The 14,766-nt window shown below is 41.6% G+C and overlaps 2 protein-coding genes across 12 annotated transcripts in view; one reads left to right on the forward strand and one right to left on the reverse strand.

The window, feature by feature from the left end:
• Window positions 1–6,412, reverse strand: part of ERP29 (endoplasmic reticulum protein 29) — an 11,176-nt gene extending 4,764 nt beyond the window's left edge. Inside the window, exons 1-2 of the mRNA XM_006147976.3 lie at window positions 6,167–6,412; window positions 223–361 (exon numbers count right to left, since the gene is read on the reverse strand). Coding sequence (XP_006148038.1) covers window positions 223–361; window positions 6,167–6,310 — 283 coding nt within the window. The 5' untranslated portion in view covers window positions 6,311–6,412. The remainder of the gene's footprint in view (window positions 1–222; window positions 362–6,166) is intronic.
• Window positions 6,413–6,591: 179 nt separating this feature from the next.
• TMEM116 (transmembrane protein 116) overlaps window positions 6,592–14,766 on the forward strand; it is a 38,939-nt gene continuing 30,764 nt past the window's right edge. For 6 of the 11 annotated variants that reach the window (XM_006147982.2, XM_006147985.2, XM_006147986.2 and 3 more), the window contains exon 1: window positions 14,434–14,528. In XM_006147982.2, the coding sequence (XP_006148044.1) occupies window positions 14,481–14,528 (48 nt within the window). In that variant the 5' untranslated portion in view covers window positions 14,434–14,480. Of the gene's footprint in view, window positions 6,749–14,433; window positions 14,534–14,766 lie in introns of those variants that run through there. The other 5 variants (XM_006147991.3, XM_006147992.1, XM_006147987.2 and 2 more) reach the window with 5 other exon arrangements.

Genomic DNA, 14,766 nt, shown 5'->3' on the forward strand with positions numbered 1-14,766 from the left:
GGTTCCCTCCCCTTCAGGCCCATGCAAAGCTGAGCTGAGGTTCCATGGTCCCAGAATCTGCCTAGGCTAAGCTTACTATGGGCAACAGATTCCTTAAGAGGCCACGAACCATTTAGACTCCTTGCTCTGATGGAGACACTCAGTACTGTCCCTCTAAGTAGGGAAATAATCCCTACCTTTCTCCCCCTTTGCCCTCCCCAGCCCTCCTGGACTTGTCCATACCTGAGATCCCCACCTCTGCCACCAAGAGATCATCGCTGGAGGCCGAGTTTTCAGCCAGACGCTTGAACTCATCCTGCTTCTCACCGTAGGGGTACTGGGTGTCGAACTTCACCAAGACGAACTTGCTTTTGGGAATGACCTGAGGGCGTATAGAGCTGAGCAAATGGGGTGTTCAGGGACCTTTAAGGTAAATTCCCCTTCCCAGGGGGCCCCTGTTTAAGAAACAGAATGGCAACAAGCCCACAAGGGAGAAAAGCTCTCACAAACTAATATTCATTCATTCACCCATTGATTGATTTAACAATTACTGAGTGCCTGCGTAGTGCTGGGTACCCCATCAGGTACTTATTCATATTAGTCAAAGACATAAAACCCTATCTAGAATAAACCCATTAGTCAAAGACATATACAACCCTATCGAGAACAAACACTAAATACGAAAGGCCTTCTCCAGGGTCCTTCCAATAAGGCTAAGGAAACTCTTGGCATACTCCATCTGTAACTCCCCCCTACTCAAACTCACATCATGCTCATCATCCCAGGAAGACTCTCTCAGTAAACAACAACAAATCTGACAATAACAAAACTTTCTACCAAGTAGTTGGTATCACAGAATTGGCTAGAAAGTCTGAATTCAGCAATTTCAGGATTGATAAGAAATTGGTAAGCAGCTAGGCTTGGGACTGTCTTCAACCTAGACCACAGTTCCTTTTGGCTAGACCTCTAAGTCCTAAACTGCCAGGGACAAGACTTTTGTTTTTTCCTTTTTGAGAGAGAGAAAGAGAAAAGTAGAGAGACAGAAATGGGCATTTTTGATAGGGTCTCCTGCCCCAGCCTCTCAGTCAGCTAGGATCTCAGGTGTGTGCAGTCACACCTGGCATGTTTAGGTTGGCTGGCCCAGCAACCAAACCTGAGCCAGTCATGTGGCTGTGTTATTGGTGCACCTCCATAGCTAGGCCGCCAAACTGATTTTTCATAAAATTCACATAACTAAATTCAGCATTGTACCCATTTAAAGTGCACGCTTCAGTGCATTAACAATGTTAATGCAACTATCACTACTATCTATAATAGTTCTAGAACATTTTCATCACCCTAAAAAGAAACCCTATTAAGTGGTTACTCTGGGGACCAGCAGTTAGCGTAATGGCTATGTCGCTAGACTCCTACGTAGTTGACGACGGTTCACATCCCAGACCCGGTGGCTTAAAATTCACGCCAGGCATGTGTGCGTGCGTGCCCAAGATCCTGAGAGGAGAATGGAGAAGGAGGAGAAAGGATTGCAGCGTGGCCATCCCCCCGGGGGATGATTTCTCGCTTTCTGTCTGTCTGGCGAGCGCACGCGTCCTGTAGCGAAAACCTCTCAAAAAAAAATAAAACAAACAAGTGGTTACTCTCCAGTCCATCTTCTTCCTGCCCCAGCAAGCACTAATCTTTTTGTCTCTGGATTTGTCTATTCTGATGGACACCTGTAATATGTGGCCTTGGGACCAGCAGGTGGCATGGTGGTTAAGGTGCTGCACTCTCACCTGGTCAACTACGGTTTGAGTCCTGAACTTGGTGGCTTGCTTTCTCACCCCCGCCCCTGTGGTGAATTAAAATAATAATCAATAATTTATAAAATTAAATCTTAAAAAATACGTGACTTTTTGTATCTGGCTTCTTTCACTTAGCATGTTTTCAACACTCATCCATGTTGTAGCATGTTATCAATGCTTCATTTCTTTTTATGGACAAATATTCCACTATATGGTAGATCACATTTTGCTTTCCTTTCATCTAAGGCCATTAGGGCTGTTGTCACCTTTTGCCTATTGGGAATGCTTGTACGAACATTCGGATACAAATTTTTGTTTGAATATCTGTATTCAGTTCTTTTGGATATATGCCCAGCAGTGGAACTGTGGGGGTCATATGATAAATATATGTTTAACCGGTTGAGGAATCCAAGAATTTCCTTTTCGTGGTTTCTCCCAATGTGCACATCTGATCTCACAAGCTGCCTTTGGTCGCTAATACTGCCTTCCCCTCCTCCCACATCTTTTTGTTTTTTCTCATCCAACTGATGGCCACCATGGTTTTTTCAACATATGCAATCATCGTCAATAATTATGTCAAGCTGACATAATTCCAGATGAAGACAAAGAATGTTTTTGTTAGTCCTTGCCCCTCACTGTGTTTTGACATACACTTGGCTTTAGGTCTTGAAAATATTTTAACACAATGCCAAGGGACAAAAGGAAAGAGAAGCCACCAGAACAGGTCACCTTTAAGGGGTCACTGCTGCCCCAAAAGTCTGAGCTCTGGGGGATTAAAAGCCGGGAAGACTTAAAATATAAATCAGATCACATCCCTCTGGCCCAACTGGCCTTATTACATACAGTTCAATATACTGAGCTTATTCTCCCTGAGGATCTTCCTACTTTGCTCTTGGCTAGCAAGAATGCCCTTTCTGGTTTTTTGGGCACGCATACACATGCATCCAGTGTGAGCTTAAGCCACTGGGTCCAGGACTCAAACCACAGTCAGCTACATGGGAGTTCAGCGACATAGCCATTACACTAACAGCTGGTCCCCCTTTTCTGTTCTTACCAGCTGCTTGTTATCATTCAAGGCTCAGTTCAGATGTCTACTCCTAATAGAAAGGCTTCCTCCAAACAGACCATTTAATACTGCTTCATTTCCATCACACTCCTAGCATATTACCTTGCTGTGTTTTCTTACTGCATCAATAACTCTCTAAAATCCTTATTTTTTTGTTTGTTTTCTGTTCTCTCCAGTAGTATTTACATTTATGAAAATAAGGACTTTGCCCTATTTTGTGCTATATCTTTAGTGCCCAGTAGTACCTAACACATGGCAGATGCTCTGAAAATAACTGATGAATAAACAAAATTCCAGCAGACTTTGGCAGCAGATGCCACATGTCCAGGGGAAAAAAAAACACTTAAGAAGCATAACACAGGAATCGTATCTTTAAGAGGCCTACACTTGTGTTATAGAATAATATGAATAATCATACAATAATTTAACATGGAGACAGAATGGAAAGACCTCTATCTTTTACATTAGTTACTAGCCAAGGAAGAATTTTTTTTATAACGATAAGTTTTTGCTATAGGGCACATGTGCTTGCCAGAGACACAGAGACAGAAAGCAAGAAATCACACCACCCCCACCACCCCCACCACACGACCAGGGAAGATGGCCACGCCATAATACCTTCCCCTCCATTCTCCTCTCAGAATTTTGAGCACGCATGCATACGCACCCAGCATGAGTTTTAAGCCACCAGGTTCAGGACTCCAACTATGGTCGACTATGTGTGAGTTCAGAGACATAACCATTACGGCATCTACCTGTCCCTCTTTTTTTTTTATAAAGAGGTTTTTGCCATAAGGTGTGTGCACTTGCTGGAGAAAGAGAGAGATAGAGGCAATGAGAGGGAAAGTAAGAAATCACCCCACTGGGGGGATGGCCACACGCAATCACTTTTCCTCCATTCTCCTCCTGGGATCTTGGGCATGCACACATATATACTCAGTGTGATTTTCAAGCCACCAGGTCCAGGACCCAAACTCCATCGGCCATGTGGGAGTCCAGCAACTAACCAATGCACCATCTGCTGGCTTCAAATAGTAGTTTTTAAGGTACCAAGGATCATTCAAAATGATCATATGAGTGATGAAACAGACAAGACCTCTTACAACTTGGAACTAACATTCTAGAAACAAAAAGATGCTGGAAATCGTTTAAAGGCAAAGCATGACACAATGCTAAGAAGTTCCCCTTTTATTCAATGTGATGGGGAAGGAAATAAGATTTGGAAAGAAACTGGAGAAAACATTTGGGGCCAGAGGGTGGAATGTGGGTTAAGTTGCTGGACTCAAATGGTTGACCGCAGTTCAAGTACTGGACCTGGCCACTTGAAAATCACACTAGGCGCATATGCGTTTAAGTCCAAAATCCCAAGAGGAGAATGGAAGAGAAGGGATTACAGGTGATTTCTCACTTTCCTTCTCACTGTCTCTCCAGTGAGCACATGCACCATATGGCAAAAATCTTAAAAAATAAAAAATGTGTTCATTCATTTGAGAAAGGTAACCTCCTATGTTGTGCAGGTTATCAAGAACGAAACAGACAAGTTACTTCTCCATAAGCATGTAATATTCTAGCATGAAAGACAGATTAAAAAATCAGTAATGAGTGCTCTACAGAAAAATAAAACAGTGTATAATGTGACTGGCACTTCAGTCTTGAGGGTGGGGGAAATCAAGGAAGAACTGTGAAGAGATAACACTGAAACTAAGCCTGATGATAAGTAACCAGCCTTTCAAAAAATGTTTCAATCACAAGGAATAGGAACAGCAAACAGTAAGTCAGTAATGAGCTGGGAATATTCAAAGGAAAGAAAGACAGACAGACAGACAGACAAGACAAGACTACAGAAGAGGGATAAGAGAATGATTAGGAGATGAGAGTAAAGGTATGCAGGGTAGGAATATGTCAGACTTAGGCTACCAGATAGAGGCTCAAGAGTGAAAATAAGGGGTCAGCAGATAGTGTGGAGGTTAAGGAAGCAGGATAGCCACCTGTGTGGTTTGAGTCCCAGCCCCAGCAGCTTGAGAATCCTGCCTGCTGCCTGTGCGAGCATGCTCCAAACCCCCAGAAGTTAATGGGAGAGAAGGGACTGCAGCGTGTCCATCCTCTTAGGGGTGATTTCTCACTTTCTCTCTCTCTGGCAAGCACATGCGTCCAATAGCAGGAAAAGGAGAAAAAAAAAAAAAAGTGAAAATAGGAGGCTGTTGTAAATGACAGTCTAGACCAGGATTCTATCAGGAAAGATGAACAGGTATCAATTGATTAGGTGCACCCTTTGAATCATACTTGGTCTGTGATATTATTTGATTCCCATGGAACAGGGTGGGGTAGAGGAGGATCACTATGCCACTGAAGACCCAAAAAGCACGGGTGCTTTAGGGGGTGTGCCTGACAACCAATCAGCTACACCTATATTTTTAAATTCTGAAAAGAGCTACAAGTGTCAGGGCCATGACTAAGAACTCTTTCAAAAATAGAAAGCATTCGACCACTTGAGATACATTTAGAGCTCCACTTCTTGGTTTCACTTCCTGGAAATGGGTACAAAAATTAAACTACTGGCTCTCTTAATACTTAGATTATTCATCTCCTGGGGGAAGTAAAAAGCTGCTACTGGATGAAGACATGGTGTGGGGACAGGGTCCTGGGACTACCGTGTTACATTCAGTTTTGACATATCAATTGTCTATTTACCCAGGACCTGATCCCAAATGCTGTAAAATTTAAGAGTAACAAATTCTTCCATGCTCTGACCCTATTATATTCTCTTCAGGGTATCTGAACCAAGCTTATTCCGAATGGCTGCACTTCACAAGATGCATGACCTCTTAACGTTGTCTGCATACTGCAAAGCAGGCTACAATCCATTCTTAGGGAACTCGTGGTTTCGCGACGAGTTCCACACACCTTTACCAGCGCCAGGAGCCCTGTTGCTAGACTTCGCCCCGCCCTCCTGATATCCCACATGGTGCTCGAGGATTGGATCTCACCCGGCACCGCCCTCTCCCCCCCCCGCCCCCGGTGAAGCGGAGGGGGAGGCAACTCCCTGGGTGGGTTCTCTTGTGTGGGTTATACACAAAAAAAAAAAAAAAAAAAAAAAAAAAAGGCAGCATGTATAAAGGCTGCGAAGGCCAGGGGACACCGGGACCCTGGAGTGTTTATGTCCTGTAGTCATGATGCACCATCGGCCCAGAGCCCACCAGGCCTGGAAAATGGCGGAAAGACAGGAGATCGTTACTACAGACCATCTCCTGCTACCCCTCCGCGCCTAGAGTACCCCACGGGTCCATGCTCCCTCGGGCACCCCTGCTACAACTGCGCGCGATGTCCCTCACCCCGTTACCTTGTAGAAAGTGACTGTATCCAGGGGGAGGGCGCCCTTAGTATGCAGGCCGCTGCCGCTACGTGGAGCAGAGAGGAGCAAGAGGCCCAGAAAAAGGGGAAGCAGTTGGGAGAGAGAAGCGACGCGGGACACGGCAGCAGCCATAACGACGGGTTCTGGGAGGTGGCAGTAGGAGATCTGTAGCGATGAACGCCGGGAGCTGGGGGGCCACGTGACCACGAGGGCGAGCTCGCGCGCGCGCACATGGGCACTTCGGAGGCTCTAGGGTAAGAGGGAAGAACCGCGTGAGGGGCGGGGAAACAGGGTTGCTGCGCACGCGCATTTGGCGAAGCTCGCGCGGGCCTAGAGGACAGAGCTGCATGAGGGGCGGGGAAATGGAGCTGCCACGCATGCGCATCCGCGATTGGCGTGTTTCGCCTGGGCCAACCCTGTTCCCGTCGTCCTCCGCGTGAGCAGAGGCGAGAAGCATGTGCGTGGCGTCTCCACAGCTTTTTGCCGCTCTTCGAAGAGGACAGGCCCCACCATCGTTTCTGTCTGCCTTAAGTCGGTTGGACAGTCGTTTGGGACCCGTTGCTATCCTCGGTTAGTCTCTTAGTCCTATCCAGCCAGCATATCCTGTGTTGTGAACCTTGCCGAGCTGGCCCACTGGCCCTCCGTCAATCACGCTGCTACGAAGGGGAGCACTTCGTAGGCAGCCGGTGAGCTGTTCCTCCTGGCCAGCCAGACTCGGCTGTTGGTCTGGCCAACTCTGAGGAGAATGTGTTACTTGGGAGGAGCCAGGTTCATAAAAATAAAAGGGCCTACTGAAGCAAAGTACCCGCTCAGGTCTGTCCTCAGCCCCAGGAAGTCTTCACAATAATAATAGTAATAATAATTCTGGGGCCAGAGGTCAAGGGAAGGTGCTAGACTTCCACAGGGCCAACCGCAGTTCAAGTGCCAGAGCAATGGATCAAACTCAGGCTAGACATATGTGTGAGAGTGCCCCAAATCCTAAGAGGACAATAGAGAAGGGATTGTTGCATAGCCATCCCTCTCACCCTGGGGGTGGGGAGGATGATTTGTCACTTTACCTCTCACTGTTTCTCTTTGTCTCTCTGGCAAGCACTCATGCCCCATTACAAAAATCTCTCTTAAAAAGAATTTCTAATAATTTAAAATTTTTACCAGAGGGCTTATGTGCTTGTGGAAGAGCTAGGGAGGGGGCGAAAGAACCTCTCCTTCCCTATTAGTATTGGTCACCTGCAGTCCCCTTCTCTTCCGTTTCTCCTGTTGGGAATTTGGACCCCAGCTAAAGCGCACTTACGGTGTTCCTCAAGTAGCCAGTATGGGATTTGAAACTGCAGAGTAGGCCATGTAGGATCCAGCTGCTTTAACCACCAGGATTGAGCTGACTGCAACCAAATAATTCTATTCAACAGACTTTTATTCAGTCTATAGTTGATGCTACAACTTGTTTTTTACCTACAGGAAAATAGAGTAAATATGAACAAGTCAAACTTGTTAAGACTATCAAGGAAAGTTATAAAAAGAGATGACTTTTGAACTGGACCTTGAGAGAAAAGGAGGCATTCAAGAGGCAAAGGGAAACAGTATTTCTAGCAAAGGGGAAAGCATACCCAGGCATGTTGGGTAACTGATTGAGATGAATCTGTATAAAGAGTATATCCTGGAAGGTCTTACCAAGTTACCCAGTTTGCAGCCATCAGAGGTTTTAACCAGGAGAGTGTTGCCAGATTTGTGTTTAAAAATCACTTGGCAATGAAGAGAAATGGATTGAAAGGGAGAAGGCTGATGGCAGGAGGCCAATTTAGAGTCTAGAATCTTCTTTTAAAATCATTGAATTATAGTTTGCAGACTCCATAATCTATTATAAAACTAAGGAAACTATTTACCACTATTTTCTGAGCATGTTTCCCATTTTTACATGAGCTCTCAGTTTGAACTTTCAATAGCGTATTAGATTAACCTGTAAATTTTATCAAGAGCTGGGAGTATAATTTGTTCAAGCCAGGAATGGTGGATGGATTTCCAGTAGGAAAGACAGATACATTGTTACTCATTAATTATTATATTATGACTTCCAACAATATGACATGCTCTTTCTTGATTTTATCCCCAAATTCCTTTTTTGGCAGTTTTATTGAGATATAATTCACACAGCATACAATTTGTCTTTTTTGTTTAAGTTTTTGCCATAGGGCATATGTGCTTGCTGGAAAGAGACAGAGAGAGGGGAAGAAATCTGTCTTGAGGGATGACCATACCATAGTCCCTTCTTTTCCATTCTCTTCTTGGGATTTTGGGCATGGATGCACCCATCCTTGGTGTGAGTTTTGTTTTGTTTGTTTGCTTGTTTGTTTTTTTGAGAGGTTTTTTTTTTTAGCTATAGCTCGCCTGAAAGACAGAGAGAGACAGAGAGATAGAAAGTGAGAAATCACCCCCCATGGGGGATGGCCACGCCTCAATTCCTTCTCCTCCATTCTCCTCTTGGGCATGCATGCACATGCGCCCGGTGTGAGTTTAAGTCGCCGGGTCTGGGACTCGAACTGTGGTCAACTATGTGGGAGTCCAGCGACATAGCCCATTACGCTAACTGCTGGTCCCTTCTAATGTTTTGATTTTGTTTTTGGGGGGTTTTTTGGGCTTGGTGTGATTTTTCAAGCCATCAGGCTGGGGACTTAAACTGTGGTCAGCCATGTAGGAATCTAGTGCCTTAACCACCACACCTTTGCGGGCCCCACAATTCATCTTTTTAAAGTGTACAAAGTGTATAAAGTTACCTTTATACAGATTAATCTCAATCAGTTACCCAATATTGCTGTGCATGCTTTCCCCCTTTTTGGAAATACCCTGTTTACCGTTACCTCTTGAATGCCTTCTTTTCTTTCAATAATTTTTTAATAGTATATTCAAAGTTGTATAAAATCAATATTTAATTATAGAATCTTTTTGTCACTCCAAAAAGAAACTGTAGGCCAATTAGGAGTTATTCCCCATTCTCTCTCAACCTATCCACCTAGCCTTAGAAGGCCATTAATATACTTTCTGTGTCTATACATTTACCTATTTTGGACATTTTATATGAATGGAAGGAAACAGTATGTGTTCTTTTGTGACTGGTTGCTGCTTTTCTTTCTTTTTTTTTTTTTTTTAAGAGGTTTTTGCTATAGGGCATATGCGCTCACCAGAAAGACAGAGATAGAGAGATAGAAAGCAGTGGAGGGATGGCCTCGCCGCAATCCCTTCTCCATTTTCCTCTCGGGATCTTGGGTGCGCACGAACATGCACCCGGCATGAGTTTAAGCCACTGATTCCGGAACTCGAACCACGGTCGACTATATGAGAGTCCAGCGACATAGCCATTATGCCAACTGCTAGTCCCAAGACTGGCTTCTTTGACTTAAGATCATGTTTCAAGGTTTTTCCATGTTGTATTGCTTTCCTTTTTATTGTTTTTTATATTATTCAGTACATTTTATTTATCCATTCACTAGTTACTGGACATTTGGCTTATTTCTAATTTTTGTCTATTACGATTAATGTTATTACTAACATTTGTATACAAGTTTTTTATGTGAATATATGCTTTCACAGTTCTTGGGTATAGATTGCGGAGCAGAATTGGGTATATACCTAGGGGCTTAGTCATATGGTAACTATTATGTTTTCGGGAAAGTCATGTCATATTTTTCTACGCAAAAATGCATCATGACTTTCCCAACAACTCAATATATGTTTAACCTGTTGAAAGATTGCCAAGGTGACTGCACCATTTTACATTTGCATCAGCATGTAGGAAGGTTCCTATTTCTCCATATCTTCAATGATATTGTTTATTATTCTCTTTTTTTATTATAGTCATCCTAAAATGGCATCTTATTGTGATTTTGATTATAAATATTTATTAGATGGCTAATGATATTAAGCATCTTTTTATGTACATATTGGTCATTTGTGTATATATAACATATGTTTTATATATATCATTATGTTTTATATTGCCGTTAACCACCATACCATCTGCTGGCTCCTATTTACTTATTTTTTAATTTGAACAGAGAGAGACAGAATGAGAGAGAGAGAGACAGTGAGAAAGCAAGCCGCCAGATCTGGGACTTGATCCGTTATTGGCCATGTGAGAATCCCAGTGCCCTTAACCACCACGCCACCTGCTGGCCCTTGAAGTATACATTGTTAGGGACCAGCAGGTGGCGTGGTGGTTAAGGCTCTGGACACCCCCACATGATTGTCCATGGTGAGTCCTGGACCTGGTGGCTTGCTTTCGCATTTCCTCTCTCTCTGTGTCTCTCTCTAGTCAAATTAAAATGAATGAATAAGTAAAAATTTAAATAATTATTTTTTAAAGTATACATTTTTAAATGTTAGCCTATTAATTTACTCTTGATTATCAAATATCATCTGTTTTGAACTATTAAAAGCACACAGTGTCTAATAACCTATCATAGGATTCTCATGATTTCACTTTTCTTTCTATTTCTGTTTAGGCATGGAAACAATTTACCAGGCAGAATTGCTATTTTAGGGTTATGATTTTCTTGAATTTGGATGAGAATCAGTGAAGTAATTATTATTTATTCTTCTCTAACTTCTTTTCATTTGCAAAGTTACTAAAGTATAACTAGCTTAATAAGTGTATCATACTCTCAAAGACAGAAAATAGCAGAGACAAAATAAGTGGTCACTGTTAAGATTGAGAAGATAACAAAAGATTTTATGTAATCTATACTTCTTTAAAATGTCAGTATAAAATGAAAAAAATGAATTCAGGATAGGAATAAATATTTCACTAGAAATTACAGTTATGTTTTGGGGGTTGTTAAACTTTATTCTTTGGTTTATTTTACCTTTTTTTTTTTTTTTGGAGAGGTTTTTGCTACAGGGCGCGTGCGCTCACCAAACAGACAGAGAGACAGAAAGCGAGAAGTCACCCCCCAGGGGGGATGGTCACGCCGCAATCCCTTCTCCTCCATTCTCCTCTTGGGATCTTGGGCACGCACGCACACGCACCCGGTGTGAGTTTTAAGCCCCCGGGCCCGGGACGTGAACCGCAGTTGACTACGTGGGAGTCCAACAACATAGCCATTACACTAACTGCTGGTTCCCGGTTTATTTTACCATTTTGATTGTGATCATGTGTGCAAATCCTAATTGATAACCATTAACTTTCTCATACTTAATGTCTGAAAGCCTCATAAATCAATCTAAATATATTAGCAATTTGTAAAATTTAACAGGGCTTTTCTGTACCAAGAGTGTGTATATTGTGAAAGTAAAACTTCTCAAAGCTAAATAAAATTTCCTCCATACCTTTAAAAAAGAAAGAAAATCACACGGGGTATCTGTGTGTCCATCCCCAAAATCCCAAGAGAATGAAAGAGAGGAATTGCGGTGTGGCCATCTCCCTGGGAAGGGTGATTTGTCACTTTCTTTCTCTCTCTGGCAATCACATATACCCTATAGCAAAATCTAAAAAAATAAATAAAAATAGATACTTTGTAAATTTTTATATTGGGCTTTTTTTTTTTGAGAGGTTTTTGCTATAGGGCACGTGTGCTCACGAGAAAGAGACAGAAAGCGAGAAATCATCCCCCAGGGCAGATGTCTGTGCACACACATGCACCTGGCATGATTTTAAACCACTGGGTCCAGGACTCGAACCGCAGTGGACTATATGAGAGTTCAACCACATAACTATTACACCAACTGCTGGTTCCAATATTGGGTTTCTTTTCTATTGAGTTGTAAGAATATATATTTTATATACAAGTCCCTTGATAACTTTGTAACCTTAGGGAAGTGACAAGTTTTATGGTCTCAGTTCCTTCATCTATAAAATGGGGACAATACCACTTCTTATTTCAAAGATTGTGTTATGGATTAAAATGCTTAGCATAGGGCGTTACACATAAAAAATACTTGATAATTGACAGATTTTTTAAAAAGTATTTTATTTACCTATTATTACTATCATTACTTTTTTAATTTGACCAGAGAGAGAGAAAAAAGGGAAAATGAAAAAGTTAAGCCTCAAAGTCCAGGACTAGAACCATGGTTGGTCATGTGGGAGTCCAGCGCCTTAACCACCATGCTATATGCTGGCCCCAGGCAGCTTTTTTAAAAAACTACAAATCATTAAATATTATTTCTAGAAACATGTTTGCTTAAATAAAAATATTTCAGTACATGAATATTTGTCATGACTATTCATTTGAGTAACTCACCCATGGTAGAAGTTTAGTGATTATCTGTTAACTTCAATTTATTTGTGATACATTGTAGTCCATTACATTACATGAGAGCTGGGATATGTTTGAACTTAATGAAAAGCTTTTTACTAAAAAGAGGAGAAAGGAAAATTGGAAATAAGTATCACCTACTTCATCATTTAAACTTGGGTTAGCCCTTGTAGAAAAGAAGAATGTCAAGGTTAGGTTTCCAAAGATATTTCAAATGGGGAAAATGTTGAATATTCAGAAGGCAGGCGATTTATTTAGACAGAAAAACTGAAAAATAAATCCCCAGTATTGATAGGTGATATAGACATTTTTTTTTCTTTTTTCTTGGAGAGATTTTTTTTCGCTATAGGGTGCGTGTGCTCGCCAGACAGACAGAGACAAAGAGACAGGAAGCGAGAAATCACCCCCCAGGGGCGATGGTCACGCCGCAATCCCTTCTCCTCCATTTTCCTCTTGGGATCTTGGGCACGCACGCACACGCGCCCGGCGTGAGTTTTAAGCCACCGGGTCCGGGATGCGAACCGCGGTCGACTATGTGGGAGTCCAGCGACATAGCCATTACGCTAACTGCTGATTCCCGTGATATAGACATTTTAAAAGAAATCCCAAAGAGAAAACTTCTTGGGTGATTTTCCTGTCAAGAACAGCAGATTAATTTGGCATAGCTGTTCTCTGAACAGTTTGAGATTTGTTTTTGACTAAGACAAGAGTCCTTTGTTCAAAAGCATTTTCTAATCACTTGATGAAACTGTCATTACCCTCCTCACCTTTGTTAGATAGATTTTTGAGCAGTCTTTAAAACCTTCTTCAAGACCTTATGCTAGGTATTTCTGATCCATACATTTCCTTCTGTATTTTTATTTATTTGCTTATCTAATTAAGTCAAGTATTAGAACCTACCTCCACTTGACAATGTCTGGTCTTCCACTCTAGACTATAATCTTACCCTGACATGAATAAAGTAGGCATGTATTTAAATTACTGTACCCATGCAAATGATCAAGTTTTTTTTATCAATAAATATTTGTAGAATATATGAAAGTATGGCTAGATGAAAGATATATGACTACATAAGTGTATTTTTTTCTGTTTTTCTAAAGAATTATTTAATTTTATTTGTTATTATTATTTAATTTGCTTTAGGGCATATGTGCTCACAAGAGAGATACAGAGAGAGAGAGAACACTTCCAGGTCTGAGATTCAAACCACAGTTGACCATGTGTTAAAGAGTTCAGCACCTTAACCATAACACCACCTGCTGGCCCTTAAATGTATATTTTTCTTTCTGTCTTTATCTTTCCCCCAATTTTCAACCAAATTTTACCAGTCCTTTCAAATCCCGTTTAAATGCCACTGTGTATATTATTACTGTTTGCAGAACATTTTAGTTTTTCATATTCAGGTAATTTTTTTCTAGTATAAACTCCTAGTAGACTGGGTCTGTATCTTATTTATATCTTACATAACACACTGCTTTGCACAAAGTTGCTATTTTAACATTAGTATAACAATATTTCTGGTGGGAATTTTGGATTCAGAATGTTTAAGAAATTATTAGTATTATGACAAACACTAATATGAAGTTGTTAATATAACATCTCAGCTTTTTACTGGTATTACTAAAACTTTATTAAGTGAACTTGTAGTCTTGCTTTCCTATGGCAGGTTTCTGTCTCTAAACAAATCCATATTTTAAGCAGACTTCTTCCTATCCCATTTCTTTCTCTCATTTTTTTCTGTTTTATTTTCCTCTTGCAGATGTATTTATTTATTTTTTGCTGTAACTCATTCTCTGCATCTTTTTATGACTCCTGCCTTTTCTCTCTTATAATTCCTAATGCTTCTTACAACTTAGTTTTCCTTGTCACCTGCTTTTCTATTTTTGTTCTTTCTGCTTGACTTTCCTCTCCTCTTGCTCCACCTCTCCTTGCCCTCAAGGTACAGAGCAGGATTGGGTAAGGAGGAGCCTAGCTGAGCTGGAGTGAAGCCACCTGTTGATTGCTTTGAGATTCAGAACCTGACTGAGATCTGCAGCTTAAGAGAAGCTGAAGTCCCTATGGCCTTCCCGCTGGAGGCTAGGATTCTAGAAAATGGTTGGGACTTGGTAAGGTCAGAACTGTCCCTCTTCTTTTTTGAGTCCCCTTTCTTCTGCCCTCTTCTGTATTTCTTACTCACAGTCTCTGTCTCCATATGACTAACTTCTCTTCCATTTCTCTGTTGTTTACTAATTCATTTTTTTCTCCATCTTTCTGGCTCTGTCAGTCAATTTTTTAGTATTTGCCTTTCTTGTTACGTATTCTTTCCACAATGAGTCTGTCGTTTGTTGTCTCAAAATCTTTCCC

The sequence above is a fragment of the Tupaia chinensis genome, unplaced genomic scaffold (genome assembly GCF_000334495.1).
Source record: "Tupaia chinensis unplaced genomic scaffold, TupChi_1.0 Scaffold000226_1, whole genome shotgun sequence".
Classification (NCBI taxonomy): domain Eukaryota; kingdom Metazoa; phylum Chordata; class Mammalia; order Scandentia; family Tupaiidae; genus Tupaia; species Tupaia belangeri.